The sequence below is a fragment of the Cuculus canorus genome, chromosome 2 (genome assembly GCF_017976375.1).
Source record: "Cuculus canorus isolate bCucCan1 chromosome 2, bCucCan1.pri, whole genome shotgun sequence".
NCBI lineage: Eukaryota > Metazoa > Chordata > Aves > Cuculiformes > Cuculidae > Cuculus > Cuculus canorus.
In genome coordinates, this window is record NC_071402.1 from 46,415,498 (window position 1) to 46,431,538 (window position 16,041).

At 37.8% G+C, this 16,041-nt stretch overlaps 1 protein-coding gene across 2 annotated transcripts in view; it reads right to left on the bottom strand.

The window, feature by feature from the left end:
- MEP1B (meprin A subunit beta) overlaps window positions 1-14,527 on the bottom strand; it is a 32,326-nt gene extending 17,799 nt beyond the window's left edge. The window contains exons 1-7 of one of the 2 annotated variants that reach the window (XM_054058984.1): window positions 14,418-14,475; window positions 12,449-13,910; window positions 5,312-5,330; window positions 5,082-5,132; window positions 4,935-4,978; window positions 3,846-3,924; window positions 2,653-2,770 (exon numbers count right to left, since the gene is read on the bottom strand). In XM_054058984.1, the coding sequence (XP_053914959.1) occupies window positions 2,653-2,770; window positions 3,846-3,924; window positions 4,935-4,978; window positions 5,082-5,132; window positions 5,312-5,330; window positions 12,449-12,520 (383 nt within the window). In that variant the 5' untranslated portion in view covers window positions 12,521-13,910; window positions 14,418-14,475. Of the gene's footprint in view, window positions 1-2,652; window positions 2,771-3,845; window positions 3,925-4,934; window positions 4,979-5,081; window positions 5,133-5,311; window positions 5,331-12,448; window positions 13,911-14,417 lie in introns of both variants that reach the window. The other variant, XM_009561708.2, reaches the window with a different exon arrangement.
- Between the last annotated feature and the right edge of the window lie 1,514 nt (window positions 14,528-16,041).

Consider the following 16,041-nt stretch of genomic DNA (forward strand, 5'->3'; position numbering starts at 1 on the left):
TAGAAGAGGAGAAAATGGGGGTAAAGTCCCAGCCTCCCCAAGAGTGTGAGAGCCATATCTCCTCCAATTCAATGCTTTTTGCATTTCAAATTGCTCTATCAGATGCTAGAGGAACAGAGAAGTGCCTGCTCTGACTAATGCTACCAGCCTTGTTCTTGGAAGGTGCACCGTAAGTAGATACATAGCATCAGTAGCGACGATGTCATCTAGAAATGCTACTCTCTAATAGCCAAAACGTATTACAGGAATGTTTTTACACTTGTGTGCTGCTACTAATAACTTCCCATAGTATTGCAGATCACCAATGTGCAGACACATTGACTGGCCAGCACCGAGTTGGTTAGACGCGGATCTTTATCTGTCCACTTCTGCATGGGTCCCCTTTGCCGTGTGCCACACTGGCAAAGCACCTCCTAGGACAGGTCCGTGAAAGCCTGATCTCCTATGTGGAAATACTAGAGGCAGGCATTTGACTCAAAGACACTGTGCTAGCCTTCCTGGTGAATGAGTCCTGCTCTTCCTGAGAAGAGTAAGGAGAACTGGCATATCCATCGCAGGTTCCCACTGTTCTGTGAGCTTTGCAGGCACCTGCCACATTTGACATCCTTGCATTTCTGTATTTCACAGAATCACAGAATGGTGATTCCACAAGCATCTCATCTATTTTGCTTTGCACATAGGATGGAGTCAAGAAAAGATCTTTCAATAGACTCACAGTATAACCTCTAATGCAGATGCATAGACCTGAATAGAGTGCAAGATGAAAAGCTACATGCTAGAAAAACTTACGTCTAAGGCAGATGAAACTGTGTATGTACATCAGAGACTGCAAATATAGTTTTACACATGGCAGTCCACACAAGAAAATGGCAGCTGGCTTCTTTTGTGGCTGACTGAATTCACAGAGGATAATTCAGATGGGGACTTTATGGCCTACTACAAATCTTCCTGATGCAAAGTTCCTCCACCTTCCTCTATCTATTTTATAGATGCAAGCTAAGATTGCAAAGGCAAAGATGATTTATCAACTTTTTCTTCATGTGATAAAACTTTATGAATCCAGCTGGTGTTGCCAGGGACTTTGTGCTCCTGCCTGCACTGTACTCTCTGGACTGAGGGCTTTAGTCTGCAGTAAATTAGCTCTAACTGATGGCAGGGTGGGAATGGGTTGGTTTATCCACCTTTCACTTTGTCTCATTACATCAAAAGGGAGGAATGGAGTTAAATGAAAGGTAGGTAATGCAGGGTGAGTCCTGATAATTTCTTTGTACAGCTTCAAGCTGTCTTACTGAAACTGGATAGCCAATTTCAGGACACTGCTTTGTTTAGCTCCAATCATTTAAAAAGTGCTGCTGAGCTTTAATTATTTTACAGATGTGCCAGCTAAGATGACAGAAACCTTGCAGGGCAAGCAACACACCAGGCAGTGAGAGCAAGATTTGTTATTCCACTAGAGTGACTTGTCTTCTTCGTCACCAGGACTCATCTATTTTTAATAGAGGTATAAATGAAACATTATGCAGAGGCCTCTTACTTGCCATAGGCTAAACATTGTGGTTCTTTTTGAGGTACAATTATTAGCAAATTCAATGCATACTTTATGTGATGAAGGACTAAAAAATTTAGCTACATGAGTTTTCCATTTGGCTCAAAAAGCTGAAGAGTTGTTAGCATTGCTCCCTAAGTCTCCATTTATACATCTTTTAGGGTTGAGTTTCAATGTCACATGCACAGCATGAAGAGTAGAAAATATAAAGAGCCAGAGACTAAAGAAATTTAGAAACAATTACCTGCTACAAATATCTCAGAACAAGCCAAAGGGAAAGGGAAACATTTTTATTATCAGAAAATCTTTTCCCATTTATGACAGCATTCTCATATCAGGAAATTATTTTCTGAAAGCAAATTTCCTCACCAGGCTATCAGGCTTTCTCTGATCTTTTCTAACAGAAATGGTTCAGTATAGAGCAGAGAATAGAGTTGGTTTTGTTGCATTGTTTCGACAGCGACTCTCTTAGAAAGGGAGCAAGCTGCGGCAATTTCTTCTGCTTTACTGGCTTCTTATTTTGCAAAACTTAAGGTGGAATAGCATAATTATTCATCAAAAGAGGTATATAAATTGAAACCTCTGTGAAATATCTCAGTGCTGTGCAGTATTTAAAAATATCGCTGGTATATCAGAATGCTGGTGTGACATTGTTCAAATGCAATTCCATTTGCTATAGTCAAATAAATTCATTGTCCCACAACTGGAACTACTATCTCTCCTCTGTTTTTTTTTTTTTTCTGAAACCTAAGGTATACTAAGAATGATCATTTGAAAGTGACACCCCATAAATCCAGAGATCAGTCAAGAAAAAATCAGCTTGTTTCTGATATCTTTTACCACGTCCAGAAAATTTCCTCTTAGAGGACTTGATTACCTCTTATATTTAAAAATAAATACCAGCAAGAAGTTGTTCATTACCATCAAGCTAATAACTGTGTTGGAGGCTACTACAATTTCTACTTAAAAAAAAAAAAAAGATTGGAAAAACAGACACAAAAAAATACAAAATCATAATCAGATATATGATTTTTAGAGTGACTACCGGCCATGAAAATAGCATGCAGACAAACAGGGTGAGAGCTGTTTTATATTACCCCTCTTACCCACTTCCTTTGAAGACAGATATGTAATTCTTCTCCCCTTCCCAAGGTTTGAAGTCAATACAGGTTTTTAGTCGATACTGTTCAAATGCCTTATGGATGAGTCCCTTAGCATTCATTTCTGCAAAGCAAACAGTGTTCTTATCAATATTAAGCCAATAGGTTTGTATGGAGCAAGTCCTAAGGGTGAGTCTTGCTCTAGCAATTTTTGATTAAAATAAGCAGGCTTTTTGAAGAATTAATACCTGAGTAGGGACATAAAAAACATAAATTAGGCTATTGTGACTTTATATCTTCATTATGTTTCCTTGTAATTTTTCTTTGGTGAAATATGACATGATGAGTATATAAGGCATGACAGTGCGTAGTTCTTAATTTTGTAATTAATTAATTTACTTTGCTAAGCTTTATGTGAGCAAATATTAAAGACACAGAGAATGAAGACATCGGATTTCACCTAGTGCAGATTGCAGGCTTACAGAACTTTCACAGAATCTCTCTGGGACTTAACTGCTAAAGTTATGTCTGGGTTATCTCCTCTAAGCAACTTTTGTGGTTTCAATCCACTTTAGATCAGAGTCTAAACTGAGGATGGGTGATTCTTTTTTACTGTCACAGGAAAAAGCTGACCCCACATTGTACAGCGAGGGCACAAACTTCCCACATGGTATAAAGTAAGAACTCAAACTTCATCTCAGTACTTGCCTCTGCTGTACAGAGCCACAGCCAGGTAGATCCAAAGAGACAGAGACAAGCTATGATGTGTCCCTGATCCCACAATGGGGAATGAGCAATGTGCCATTGCAAACTGCATTGTCTACCAGAATGCCAGTTTGCCATTGGTGCTGCAGACAATGGAAATGCCCAGGTAAATTTCCTGGATTTAAAAAAATCTTCAGTGCCATGCTTTTCCTTCTGCTTCATAGAGTTTTCTATCTCAGACATGATTTTAAAACCAAATCAATCTGCTGGACAATAGCAATGGCAGGATAAGAGCCATCTAAGAAAGGAGGTGAGACACAGCACCAACATCAAAATGATATACGCTGCTTGAGCTTACCCAGGCACAATCCTGCTATGGGTAATCACCAGCTCAAGAATTACAAGAGGAAAAAACACCACTGAATCTTTACGAACATGTATTTAACTTTTTGATCAATGTGACATACAGACATTGTCAATGGTAAATACTGTACCTAGGCTATCCTCAAGGACATAGGGGATAACGTGTGGCCACCGATAGTTGTCACCAATGATGGAGTTTCGTTCCTGCATCTGAGAAAGAAAATAAGTATGCAGTCCTCAGTTAAAAGTGATTTCGGATCAGGGAATACAGTAGTGCTAAAGCTAAGTATGCCTCCCACAAATCCATTTAAGACATATAAGAAAACAAAGAACTCCAGAGCTTTGGAAGATCATTCAGAGGTCTAAGGCTTGGTTTTAAAATCCCTTCACTCCCTTGTACTGTTGTCTCCAACTTCCACAACATTTTGTCCAAACAAATTACCTGAGATTCTGACGTATATGTGAGGAGAGCTTCAGGTCCTATGGGAAACATTAAGATCTAAAGTCCTAAAAAGTGCAGACATTAACAATTCTGTAGTTTTTCATGATGCAAAATTTTCCAGTATCCTTAGAAAATTCTTTCCTTACTTCTGGTGATGTGCTCAGGCTAATGCCATTCACAAAAGGGGACAGTAAAACACTTTTGACCTTTGCGGTACAAGACACTTGTGGAGTTTCTGCTAGGTCTGTTTGAGATGCACTTTGATATGTAATTTTTTTTATTATTATTATTGATTAGATGGGGCTACTGGACAGATGCTTCAAAATGTATTACAGATTCAATTTTCCATTGGTTTCAGTGAACCTATTTACATGATAAAAGTTTTGTAGTTCTATAAATTTAATTGGTTCATAATAAATATTAGGTAGATAAATTAAGAAACTTTTATATAAATCTGCCTGGATGTGATTAGTACTGCTGAATCTCTTAAATGCACGAATATAATAACCACAGTAAAGTAAAAAAAGAAGATAATAGTATTGATCTGACAACTAAAGCGACTTTATCCTGGATAATGTTTCTGCAAAAGCACCAGACTCCTTCACTGTCTACAACATTTTGTAGAAATCTATCCCCAAACATTTTCAGGTTATTGTTACATAAACAGCATTTATTGTTAGTAGGAGCAGGATGCATCCATGACTTTCATGCCAGCAATACTTTACATTGCATAAGTCAAGAACATATTTCTGGGTTTACAGTTTATATTTGAACTCACCCCATCAAGTTTGATGTCTCCCTCAAAAAGGTCTAGCCCCAAAGCTAAAGGAAAGAGGAGATTAATATTCACTTATTGTAATGATCTGTGGTTACCGTTATTAAAATAATTTAAAAAATGTTTAAAAAGAAACTGAATGTTAAAAACCTTCATTGATGTCAAAGATGTCTCGATCAATTCCTCCATCTACATCTATTTCTGAAAAATAAAAAGACAAGTGAGTTAGGACATCAGCCCTTGCTGTTATCTTCATGAAGTGTGAAAATTAATGCAATAACAGTAATTATAAATCTGTGTCTGTCCTAGTGATGTTTATGAGCAGCTGGTTTTGTTGACTGCCTCCTGTGCATACAAACAGATCTCTAAACAGAACTCACCAGTTGTCTCTGGAGCAGGCTGGGGAGAGGGAAGAAAAAAAGATATTATTAGAAAGGCATATAATGAAATGCAGCTCGCGTTACTTTCTCAGCAGTATTAGAGATGCGATTTAAGCTCAACTGACAGCTCTTAGTGCATGGCTTTATATTGGATTGTCTGGACCCACTGTCTCTTCGTTTGACTGGAAATGCTTATTTGCTTATGTGTCACCTTTGTGTCCTCCCCACTTCAGGCTGGCTGACAAGTCACCCACCCATTACTGCTTCTGTGAAGTTTTCACAACTGTGCTTCTCTCATGGCTCAGACAGTGCTGAATGGTCCTTCACAAATGGGAAAAAAGAGCCTATTATTTCTATGAAGTCAAGAACTTCTAGTAGTCAGGAGCAGTACAGAACCTATGGAAGTTATGCTTATCTTTCCATGATAAAGCTGAAGATGGGGAATACAATGAGCAGTCTGGGATCACACAGCAAGTCTTTGAAGGACTGGATACAGAGTCCAGGTCACTTCAGCCCCAGTGCAGTGCTTTAGCTGGATTCCATTTAGCTAAACAACACCAACTCCAGGACTCTTTCCACAACATGCAAAATCCACAAACCACAAGGAGATACAATGATATATACATAAACACGTTTCCTTGCAATAACATGCCTTTAGAATATAATCTATACTCTTTTATTGAACTAAACCTTCATTTTTGACTATTTTTGACAACTAGTTCATTTTGGACTAGTTTTGATATACTTGACATAACACTATGCAACTATTTCTCAGGCAGTGAGCAAAATCATGAACAGCTTTTCTAAGCAATTGTTGCTGGGTCAGTTTTCCTGTTTCTCATCAGAAGTCTTGTCTCCTCCCCCTGACCATTCCTGTTTCTCCATATAAATAATTTGTTATGTTTCATACATGCAGTTATGCACGTAGGATTTGTCTTTCCAGTGTGATAAGCATCTGCAATCTCCCTTAGAAGCAATGAACAGTACAAGATCAGAATGTTGAAAATCGCCAAAAATCAAGTCCATGCAGTCCAGAAGAACATAAATTGTGGTAATTTCTACCATCTGTATGAGGGATAAGAAAGTAGCATGGCTAGAATATTTAGGAGAGATTCAAATGCACATGTTCTTCTACACTTGACTTTCGGCACATAATGATGGGAACAATTTGGAGGGCAAACAGGACTGTGGGCCCTAAAACTGATGACATTCATATAAAAACTTTAACAAAATGCAGGAAAAAAAAACCTTCCACGAAATTTCTTCATCTGGAAAAGGCTCAGAAAGAAAGCTCTGACATTGTAAGAATGTCCTATTTTAGCTTTTTAATGACAGATTCATTTTCAATCTGAAATGGCTGCCTCGTGAATTGTTCAGCACATGCCAGAAAAAAAATATTGTAAATACAAAAGCCTGAAATCTCATTTTATTATTTCAATTCAACTGAGCTAAAATTAATTCAAACTGTTTCTTCATAGTTTTTGTCATATTTTGATCATTTCTTCTGATTTACTAAGAAAGGAAAACCTTTTTTTTGCCTAGGCAAATCAAATATAATTTATAGGCTTAAGAGAGATAATGCCTAGTTGGTATGAGCTGACATAATCAAATTCTTAATCTGTAAATGTTACATAAACAGGCAAAGTTTTTAATCAACTTCTGCTGCTGCTTCTTAATTTTCTTAATGAAAACTGTCACCCACATATATCCTTGCCCAGTCTAAAGATAGGATTTTGACAGTGAAATGTTGGTTATACAGAAACCATTGAGTAGAATCTGTTTCCTGACCCAATTTCCCCTGAAACAGCCCTGTTTCAGCATTTCTCAGTTCTGGGTTGTTTCAAACTTTGGTAGATTTTAAGATATTCAACTCTTAAAAACCCACTAAACCCACTGTCATTGCGGAAAATTGACCAAGTCGACTGAGAAACTGTGACCAGAGTTCAATAGATGGAAATGCTGAAGGATTGATTTTGATCTCACATTTCACTGAGTTAACATGTTATTCAGGTTTACATTGATACATGAGAACTAAGGATAGGGACTTCAGAAAAAAGAATGAGCATATAACTGTACATAGATATAGTCTAATAACCCAAAATACCTTTTCCAAACATATCATCCATGAATCTGAAATGTCAATGGACTTCTCCTGCATTCTAAGTTTTATTGCACATCTCTCTTCTCATTACATTTTGTTATCACTGGATATGCTTAAGACAGTACCCAGTCCATGTATTCAAGTTTTGAAATGAACCTGCAGCTTGTAAAACAAGCTGAAAGTACGTAGGAAAAGTAGCACATTTTCTGAGGACTCCATCTGCTTTTTAACTCCCATTCTCACATAGTTTTGTAGCTAACATGGAAGAAAAGAAATGGTAAGTAAAGCTTGCAATATAAAAAAAAAAAATCACATTATTGTATTTTTATTAAAGACCTTTGATGAAGGACAAGAATCATATCCATGTATATTCAGTCTCCTTATAAGCAGTAATGGAGAGTAAAATGCTTCTACGGTTTCAGTATTTGTAAACTACTGTGTTCCCTCATCTACTGATCACAAAATATACCTGTGCCAAAGCTGACTAACATGTGGAAAGCACCTCTATCTGCAGCAAAAGTTCACAAACTGAAATCAATATAGCTAAGTCCAGCAGTTCTTTTGGTGTGTAAACTAAAATGCGAGTCCGTGGCTTAAGAATACAAAATTTGGTGATTAAGTGAAATCTAGGCTGGTCCTTAGTGTCTGAAAACCATCACTGAGAGTTTTGCACTGAAGGAATCCCTTTCAACACTCCTTTCTATTTCCTTCCCAGCAAAATCTAGGTGATTAGACTACTTAGTAATCAGTGGAGAAACAAATGAGTAATTGCATACATAATTCATCCATCACTAAAATAGATATGGCACCACGATGCTACCCTGATCTCCAGAAGATGGTCCACCTCACCTAGCTTGGACACCTACTCAAGGATGTGATAAATCTCCCAATGAAAATTTCCCTGTCTCACCATGAACTTCAGATGCAGTGTAGTTAACCGGTTTAGATGAGACACCCTAATTCATTGGTGTTTTCTCCAGACTACATAACATTTAGTATTGGCATCTAGAAACGTGAAATGAGGTTTTCCCGATCATAAGACACATGAAAATTAAATAATTAGCCCTGCTGATCAGACGCCCCCTCTCACACAGGAGCTGGTTATTGCAAGTCAGTTCAATGTGTGATAGCTTGCAGGTATTAGCAGCAGTCTGCATCACCTATTACATGCTTCACCAAAGCCTGTAGAGGAGTCTAAACAGGGCTGAGACTCAAGTTTCCAAAAGGCTGGGAATAAAGGAAGAGGTAGTCATGATGAGAAGCAGAAATACAAGGGAAGTGTGAGGCTGAGGCAGGGATAGAAGAGGACTATGGGAAAGTTTGGGATATGAATTAAGCTCTTGATTTAGGGAGATGTATGAGCATATGTTAGGGGAGAGAAAGAGGACACAGTAAGGTATTGGAGCTAAATTCAAAGAATCAGACAGGCAAGTTAGACAACACAGAGTAAATAAAAATACTCCATTTAAGTAGATTCATTAAGTAATACCTTACTCTATAGATTATCCTGAAGCTAAGAACAGCTGAAATGACTTTCAACAACCTACTAGTTTTTGTTCTCCAAACTAATTATGATGTGTATCACCAAAGTTCCTTGCCTCTATAATAAATTATCACAAAGTCAGCAAAATGCTACATAAGAAAGAAAATGCAAAATCACAGCTATTACTTTTTTGGCATTAAATAGTTCAGCTGGATTGGGGGAACATAGAATAGTCATTCACAAGTACATCCAGTGGCTGAAAAGGTATCAGTTTCAATATATTGTGTTATATATTAAAAATAAAACATATTTCCATTCAAATATAGAGTAACAAAATAAATTTTAATACTTATCTAGATTCTAACCCCATACTTGCTGAAGTAACTTCAAATACCAGTAGACGTTGTTTAGATGGGGAATGCAAGATAAGCCCTTCCTATGTATAACTGTACTTATTTAAAACAGCTGCACTAAGACCCCAAGGAAACGCGAATCTTTCTCTCTTCCATGCAGATGACAACAGAATCTTTATTTTGCAATAGCAACATACGTATGTCTTTACTTGTGTCCTTAACTTATAAACAATATGTACTTCTTTTCTTACCTGACTCCAGACCAGCTGAAGAAGAAACCAAATTAGGAGCACAGGCATAGAAGACCGGACCATATTGCCATCCAGTCAGTAGATAAATGAACAGAATTTCAGATCAACTTGGTATTTAAGACAATAAACACCATAAATCAAAACCTTTGTCCTTTCATCAACTATTAACTTACCTATCTTCTTCTTGACTAGTAAGCAAAGTTCATTACTATTACATTACAACTAGCACACACTTTACTTTTAAGCACTGCTGTGAGAAAAAGTATTGGGTGCAAACTAAAATACAGGATGAAGTGGACACAAGAAAGTGGAAATATGGAGGAAAGAGACACATTGAAATATATGAAGGACCATTTAAATATAAGAAAACTTTTTTATTATTCTAAGGGGTTTTAAGCACTAAAACAATTTGCCTAGAGCAGGTGTGGAGTCCCCATCCTTGGAGAGACTCAAAACCCAACACAACCCTGAGAAATCTGCTGCAGGCAGGGATATTGGACTAAGCGATCTCCAGAGGTGCCTTCCCACCTCAACCTTCCTTTGATTCAGTGAATAAAGCTGGCAATAAAACCTTCTGACCAACTGAAAGCTAGAAAGACTCTTGGCAGTATGATATTAATATATTAATAATTATGTATTTTTTGGCAGAAAGTGAACACTGGAAATGTGTGCAGATAAAAAAATGTCAGCAACATTATTTCAGTATCTTGCTTTTAGAAAAGATAATGTAATTTCTGTTGTTGATATATGTGAAGCACTGTACTTGTCACTAATTTAAATAACAGTATTCTTCTGGATTATTTAAAAATTCCATAAATATTCATTTTTTAAATACCATTACTGTTGTACTATCACTGTTGCCTATTTCTCTTTGGAGTTTTAGTTTCTTCCAACTTCAGTCATGTCTTCTACTTACTAGCTGCCAGAGAGTGCTGAAATTGCCACAGTTACATCTTATGCTTAAACAGAAAATACTCATGATAATTGTATGATCAGACTTTGCTAATATCCCACTTTCCCAGACCAAACTATCTAGTTAGAACATCATAAAAACTAAAAATGACATTTAGATTCTCTATTGTAAATACAAACTTCCAAATGGTTATGTCAAAATTAATAACATTCCTCATACTATTTCAAGTATCAGAGCTGATAAAAAAGAATGGGATGATCCCAGGCAATGAGGACTCTAGTGTAATTTCTAGGCACTTAGATCCACATTTATGTCATTGCTGATCCATTGGGAAGTTACAGATATTGTTGTGCTTATAATGTTAGGTTTTCTCTACAAAAGTAACAATAAGTACTGTAATCCTCTATCCACCAATTACAGGAGATTGAAAAACTCTTTTGTCAAGATTTCTTCTGCAAGTTCAGCAGTCCTTGAATTCTGCACGCTGTCATTTTCAGCCACTGGGAGATGATGGTAGTTGTCCTTTTGGAGGCTCCCTGGGCTAGATTGGCTATGTCCACATTAACAAGTACTTCAAACCAACTGGAACTGATCTGTACATTGAAATATTTGGTAATAGGAACCTGGCATCTATGCTGCACATCTCAAAAGGTTTTACTTCAGACTGGCTCTGATTTGATCCCAAGGACCAGATATCAGTGGCAGTAACCGGACTGCATTATGCAGGGATCTGAAAAATATATTCCGGTTTAGTTTCAAATGAAAGGATGTCAGTTTGGACACTCCAAAACTGCTCTGTGATGTGAGCTAAAGCATGGTAAGTGGGAATGATGTTAGCAAGGATGATCATACTTGCTTAAAAAACTCACTCCTGATCAAAATGAAAAGACTAGCATAGCTGCACACATTATTCCTTGATTACAGTACCTTACAAGTGTTCGCTTGAGATGCTGGAATATGATGAGCTCAAAAGAAACAGCATATTTTTGTCTTACTACTTAGTGTTGGAAGAAAGCCTTAAAAGCCTGTTTATCTACTTCTGTACCTTTTACATGCAAATAAACAAGACAATCTACTCTCTATTCCCACATCCCACTTTTAAGATGTATCCACCGTCCTCAGACCTCATGCCAACCTCTTCACAACAGAAGAGGATGATTTTCTTGTCACAGAGGGCTGTATGAACCTCTGTGTAATGACGACTACTGCTCTCAGGACTGGCTAAAAAGCGAAAGAAAACACTAGAAGGTGTTGGAATTGGCATGACACCAAACAGAAAAAGCATCAGGTATGTTAGCCCTGCATTGTAAAATACAGTCCCTATACATTTTTTTTCCACCAATTCACACTGCCTTTAAAACAATTAAACTCAGAGTTTTGACATTTCAACCAGTCATCTGGTATAATAAAACAAGATGCTACAGAAAATGAAACAATATACGAACAGCAGAATGTCAGGACTTTTAAGGCAGAAACTCCTGGCATAAATTTCATTGCTACCCATGAAGTAGCTAAATGTGTTTTTAATACATGTTGAGGAGAAAGTAATAGATGGGCAGTCCTGAGGAAGATTCTTTTCCTATCTAATCATGGAAGATCTTTTCTACAGACATTATCTACTTTAGTGACCACGTTATCCACAATGACAAACATCTTGTTTTATCACTGGCTTACTATCTATGTTCAGGCGATATACCCACCCCTTATTTTCCTTAAGGGTTTTGCTGCATTACTCCTTGCTTTTTTCTTTGAAGATGAAAAGTGCAATAGGCCATATACTTCTAAGATGGAGGTCTACAGTAAGAAATAACTGAAGTTAATCAAAAAATTAATTAATAAAGTATATTAATGGTAATTAATTAATAAAGGATAGTACAACTTATTTGAATAGATGGTGTGCATTTACAGAAAGAATGGCGGTCTTAGAATACGTCTTTATTCTACAGTTAACAGGGCATATAACAGCCAAAAGTGACACATGTCCTTTCTTGACACGGTCAGGAATCTGAGGAATTCAAGGATGTTATGTCCACTACCATTCTGATCTGCAGGTAGAGTCCACCAGTGTCCGGACTATAAGCTCTGTGTTTGAGGAAAAGTAAAAGCATTGAATGCAAAGCAGAAGGAGTAGGTCTTTACCCAGTTGATTGCTTTTTCCATTCTTGCAGTTCTTTGCATTGAACGTGTTTCACAACTTTTATGGGTGCTGAGGTATCTAATGAGCCCCGAGTAATTGTAAGAAACACCTGCAAAATCTGAGCTTTTTCCAGTCAATTGCATTTCTTTCCCCACAGACCCACATGCTCCCAACGCTGCTAGAAGAAATGACAAAAAGGAAAGGAATCAAAACTTGATATGGAGCTTGCTGCACATCTATTGCAGTGACTGCTTGGATCTCCTGCTGAGTCCACTTCACTAGCACTAAACAGACAGGGAGGACCAAGGAGCAGACTGTGTGTTCCCTTGGATAGGCACCATCTCTTTGTGTCTACCCTGTAGCACTGTTGCCAGTGGGCAGTACTGCAGCACAGGTAAGGATAATACCGTAGTGCTTATCCCCTGCCTTGCTGCAGAAGGACTAACATTTACCAGGCATTGTCCAACGCAGATGGGAATCACCACCTGCTTTAGTCTTCTTCGTAAAGCTGGATAATAATCTGAGAAGAGACAGTAATGGGGGCAGAGAGATCGGGAAAAATAAGTGAATTACAGGAGAGCAAGAATGCTCTTTTTAAAAGCTAAATTCAAAATGCATTATCAGCTAACTACGGAGAACACTTAAAAACAGCATTATACAGACATTTTCTAGCATTTTTTGGTAGGTAGTTTCACTACAGTTTGTTGTTCTCTATTTCAGCACAGATGCTTTGATAATGTTGTGACTGGTAACTGCTTGGTTAGCAACGGTGATTCATGGTTGCTTGTTGACATTTGGGTGGAACCTGACTGATTATGAGTTTCAATGTCAACCACAAGTGATATGAATTCATTAAACGATCTTGAAAAGTGCTGGCTTGTAGAGCATTATGCACCTCACTTAACAGTGCTTATAGACCAAATGTTAAAGATTAGGAGGATATTCAAATGCTGTATTATCCTCAGCAGATTGTTCCTTGCCCTGTCTCAAACTTCCTGCATTACCTTTCATTAATTAGTTTCACTTTTTCAGTTAATCTTCCAAATGTTTATAACACTGGAAAAGTATCTCCTTGGTTGATGAGGCAAAAACACCAAAGAAGATAAGGGCTGTCAGATAAACCTGCAAGATAAGAGAATCAAATCCAAAATGTTTGGAGTTGAATACTTAAGTGTTTCAAGTTCAGAAACGCCAGCGTCTGCAAATGTAGCTGGAGCACATGGAATACGATCCAAGTAAAAATTACAATGGATATCAAACATAAACGTTCCATCTTCTTGCAGAGGGGCAAACAAGATGTGTTTGCTTTGATTAAGAGTTATCAAGAAAATGAAGACCTTCAGTTTCCTTCCACTGCTTAGCTACATGTAAATAAAAAAAAACCCAAGGTTAAAAAGCAACCAGCAGAAGCTTGGGTGTATTACACTGCACCCCGTCCTGCCCACTGCCACTTCAAGCATGTACTTCAACCATTATCTTTTCTTTGGTGTGAGAAAACAATCTCTCATATATTAAATAATTACTCATACCAAATTACACCTCTCTCCCTTTCATGGGAATCTGAATCACGTCTGGCATGTTTTTACACAAACTGTTTTATGGTAAACACAAATCAGACCACAGTGTGAAACAAACTGTGACTGATATTCGGCTACTGAAGTGGTGGTAGCTGGCCACCAGGTATCCACACCGCTACAGAAGCATGCTCCAGGGATACTTAGTCCTCTCTCAGGTGATGGAGCATGGGCCCCTAGCTAGGAGAATTTCTCTCTTTATTCCAGAGGCCTGTAGCAATCCCTAAGTATTGTGTGTGCAGCCAGAGAACTACTTAAAAGACCCATGTAATAGAAAGAGATAATGAAGCATACCTGTAGTTGGCACCTATGGATCCCATCACTGCAGCAGATGAAATTAGCGAGGTCATTGATATGTGTGCAGTTTCAGAAAGCAAGACGTCAAAACTCAGCTGTAATTCCACCGCTCTTTATCACAGAATGCAACAGTCCTCAGACGCCCCCGTGTGACTCCTGTGTACACTACAACGCTTTGATTTTGAAGATGACCTCTAAAGAACTCCCTTACAGAAAGGCCCTTGCGAGCAAAGGGAGTTTGCATGAACATGTTACATTTTATATTCACTCGTTAAGTGGGGAGCACTTAGCTATTCCTGGAGTGGAGTCCTGGAGGAAGACAGCTTATTCGCCACAGACAATAAAGCACACAAGTAAATCTATAAGTTCGAAGGTTTAAAGTTAGAAAAATTCTTTTTGTAGACTGGAATGAACCCAGTCAGTCTCTTAACCCCTAAAACATCCAAAAGGTTTATTACATTTTATGAAACATCATATCTAAAAGTGTCTTCCAGTACAACTACTTAGTGAATTAGCATCCTTAAATCCTACACTTTTTAAGAGACAACCCAAAAATACTCAGTGCCCTCTTGTGGTTTGAATTACGAAAGAAGATACATTCATAAAAGAAACTACTGAAGTTTGAACAGTCTCACAACTAAGGGGGCACATAAATCACACTTCTGTGACACTGCAGTATCAGTAATACAGCTACCCTGGAGAAAAAAGCCACCATCTTCCTACTGTCTTTTGCCCATACCTGCAAAAACAGACAACCCAAAGCAAGGCTTTCTGAATAACAAGTGCCTACTACCAATAAGGATTTAGTCTGCACATGACATTTTTTAAACATCTTCCTAATCAATCCAAACAAGGTCCTCCCCCTAAAGAAAACCACAAAGTAAATGCTTTAAAAAGAATTTGAAAGCAATAAAATCTGAGTGGTAAGACTTTCAGACTCTTTCAAACTGCAAACACATTCTGAGAAATATAAACTCTTCCAGCCATAGAAGTAAACATAGCAGGCAAACTCTTGAAATTATTGGTGCTAAGTTTCTTAGTTACTGTATTTACCCCTGAGGCCCACATCAGCCCGCAGATATGGAGGGCACAGCCAGAGGAGCTTATAAAATACAGAGAAAATGAAACAATACTTAGTAGCTAAGTAATATAATCTTCGCTATTTAATTGCTGATGACTTAAAAAGACAGAAAGGGGAGTGGGAGGGAAACAGATGGCATAAACTTGTAATTGCTCTAGGGAAATACACAGAGGAAAAAAAAAAGAAGACAGAAACAGGAGAGTAGGGATAGAATGTAAGGTAGTAGTGAAAAACACTTTTCTCAGTTACTAAGCATCCTCATAAACTTAAGCAAGTTCATAAAAACAGTATTCTGTCATTAAGCTCTGGGAAATGACCTGCAGCTTCATGGAGCTGAGGAATGCATCCTAAATGTACACAGAGGATTTAAGGCAAAGATTCAAAATGAATAGATGCTTTCCACAGAATGCATTTGGCAGTGATGACTTCCCCCCCGCCCCAATTTCCTCACAGCCGGGGGGGAGTGTGTGTGTGGAAGAGCAATAAACATAAAATGTACTTTTCTAGCTCTTTCCTGATCGTGTCCCAAAAATAGAAAAA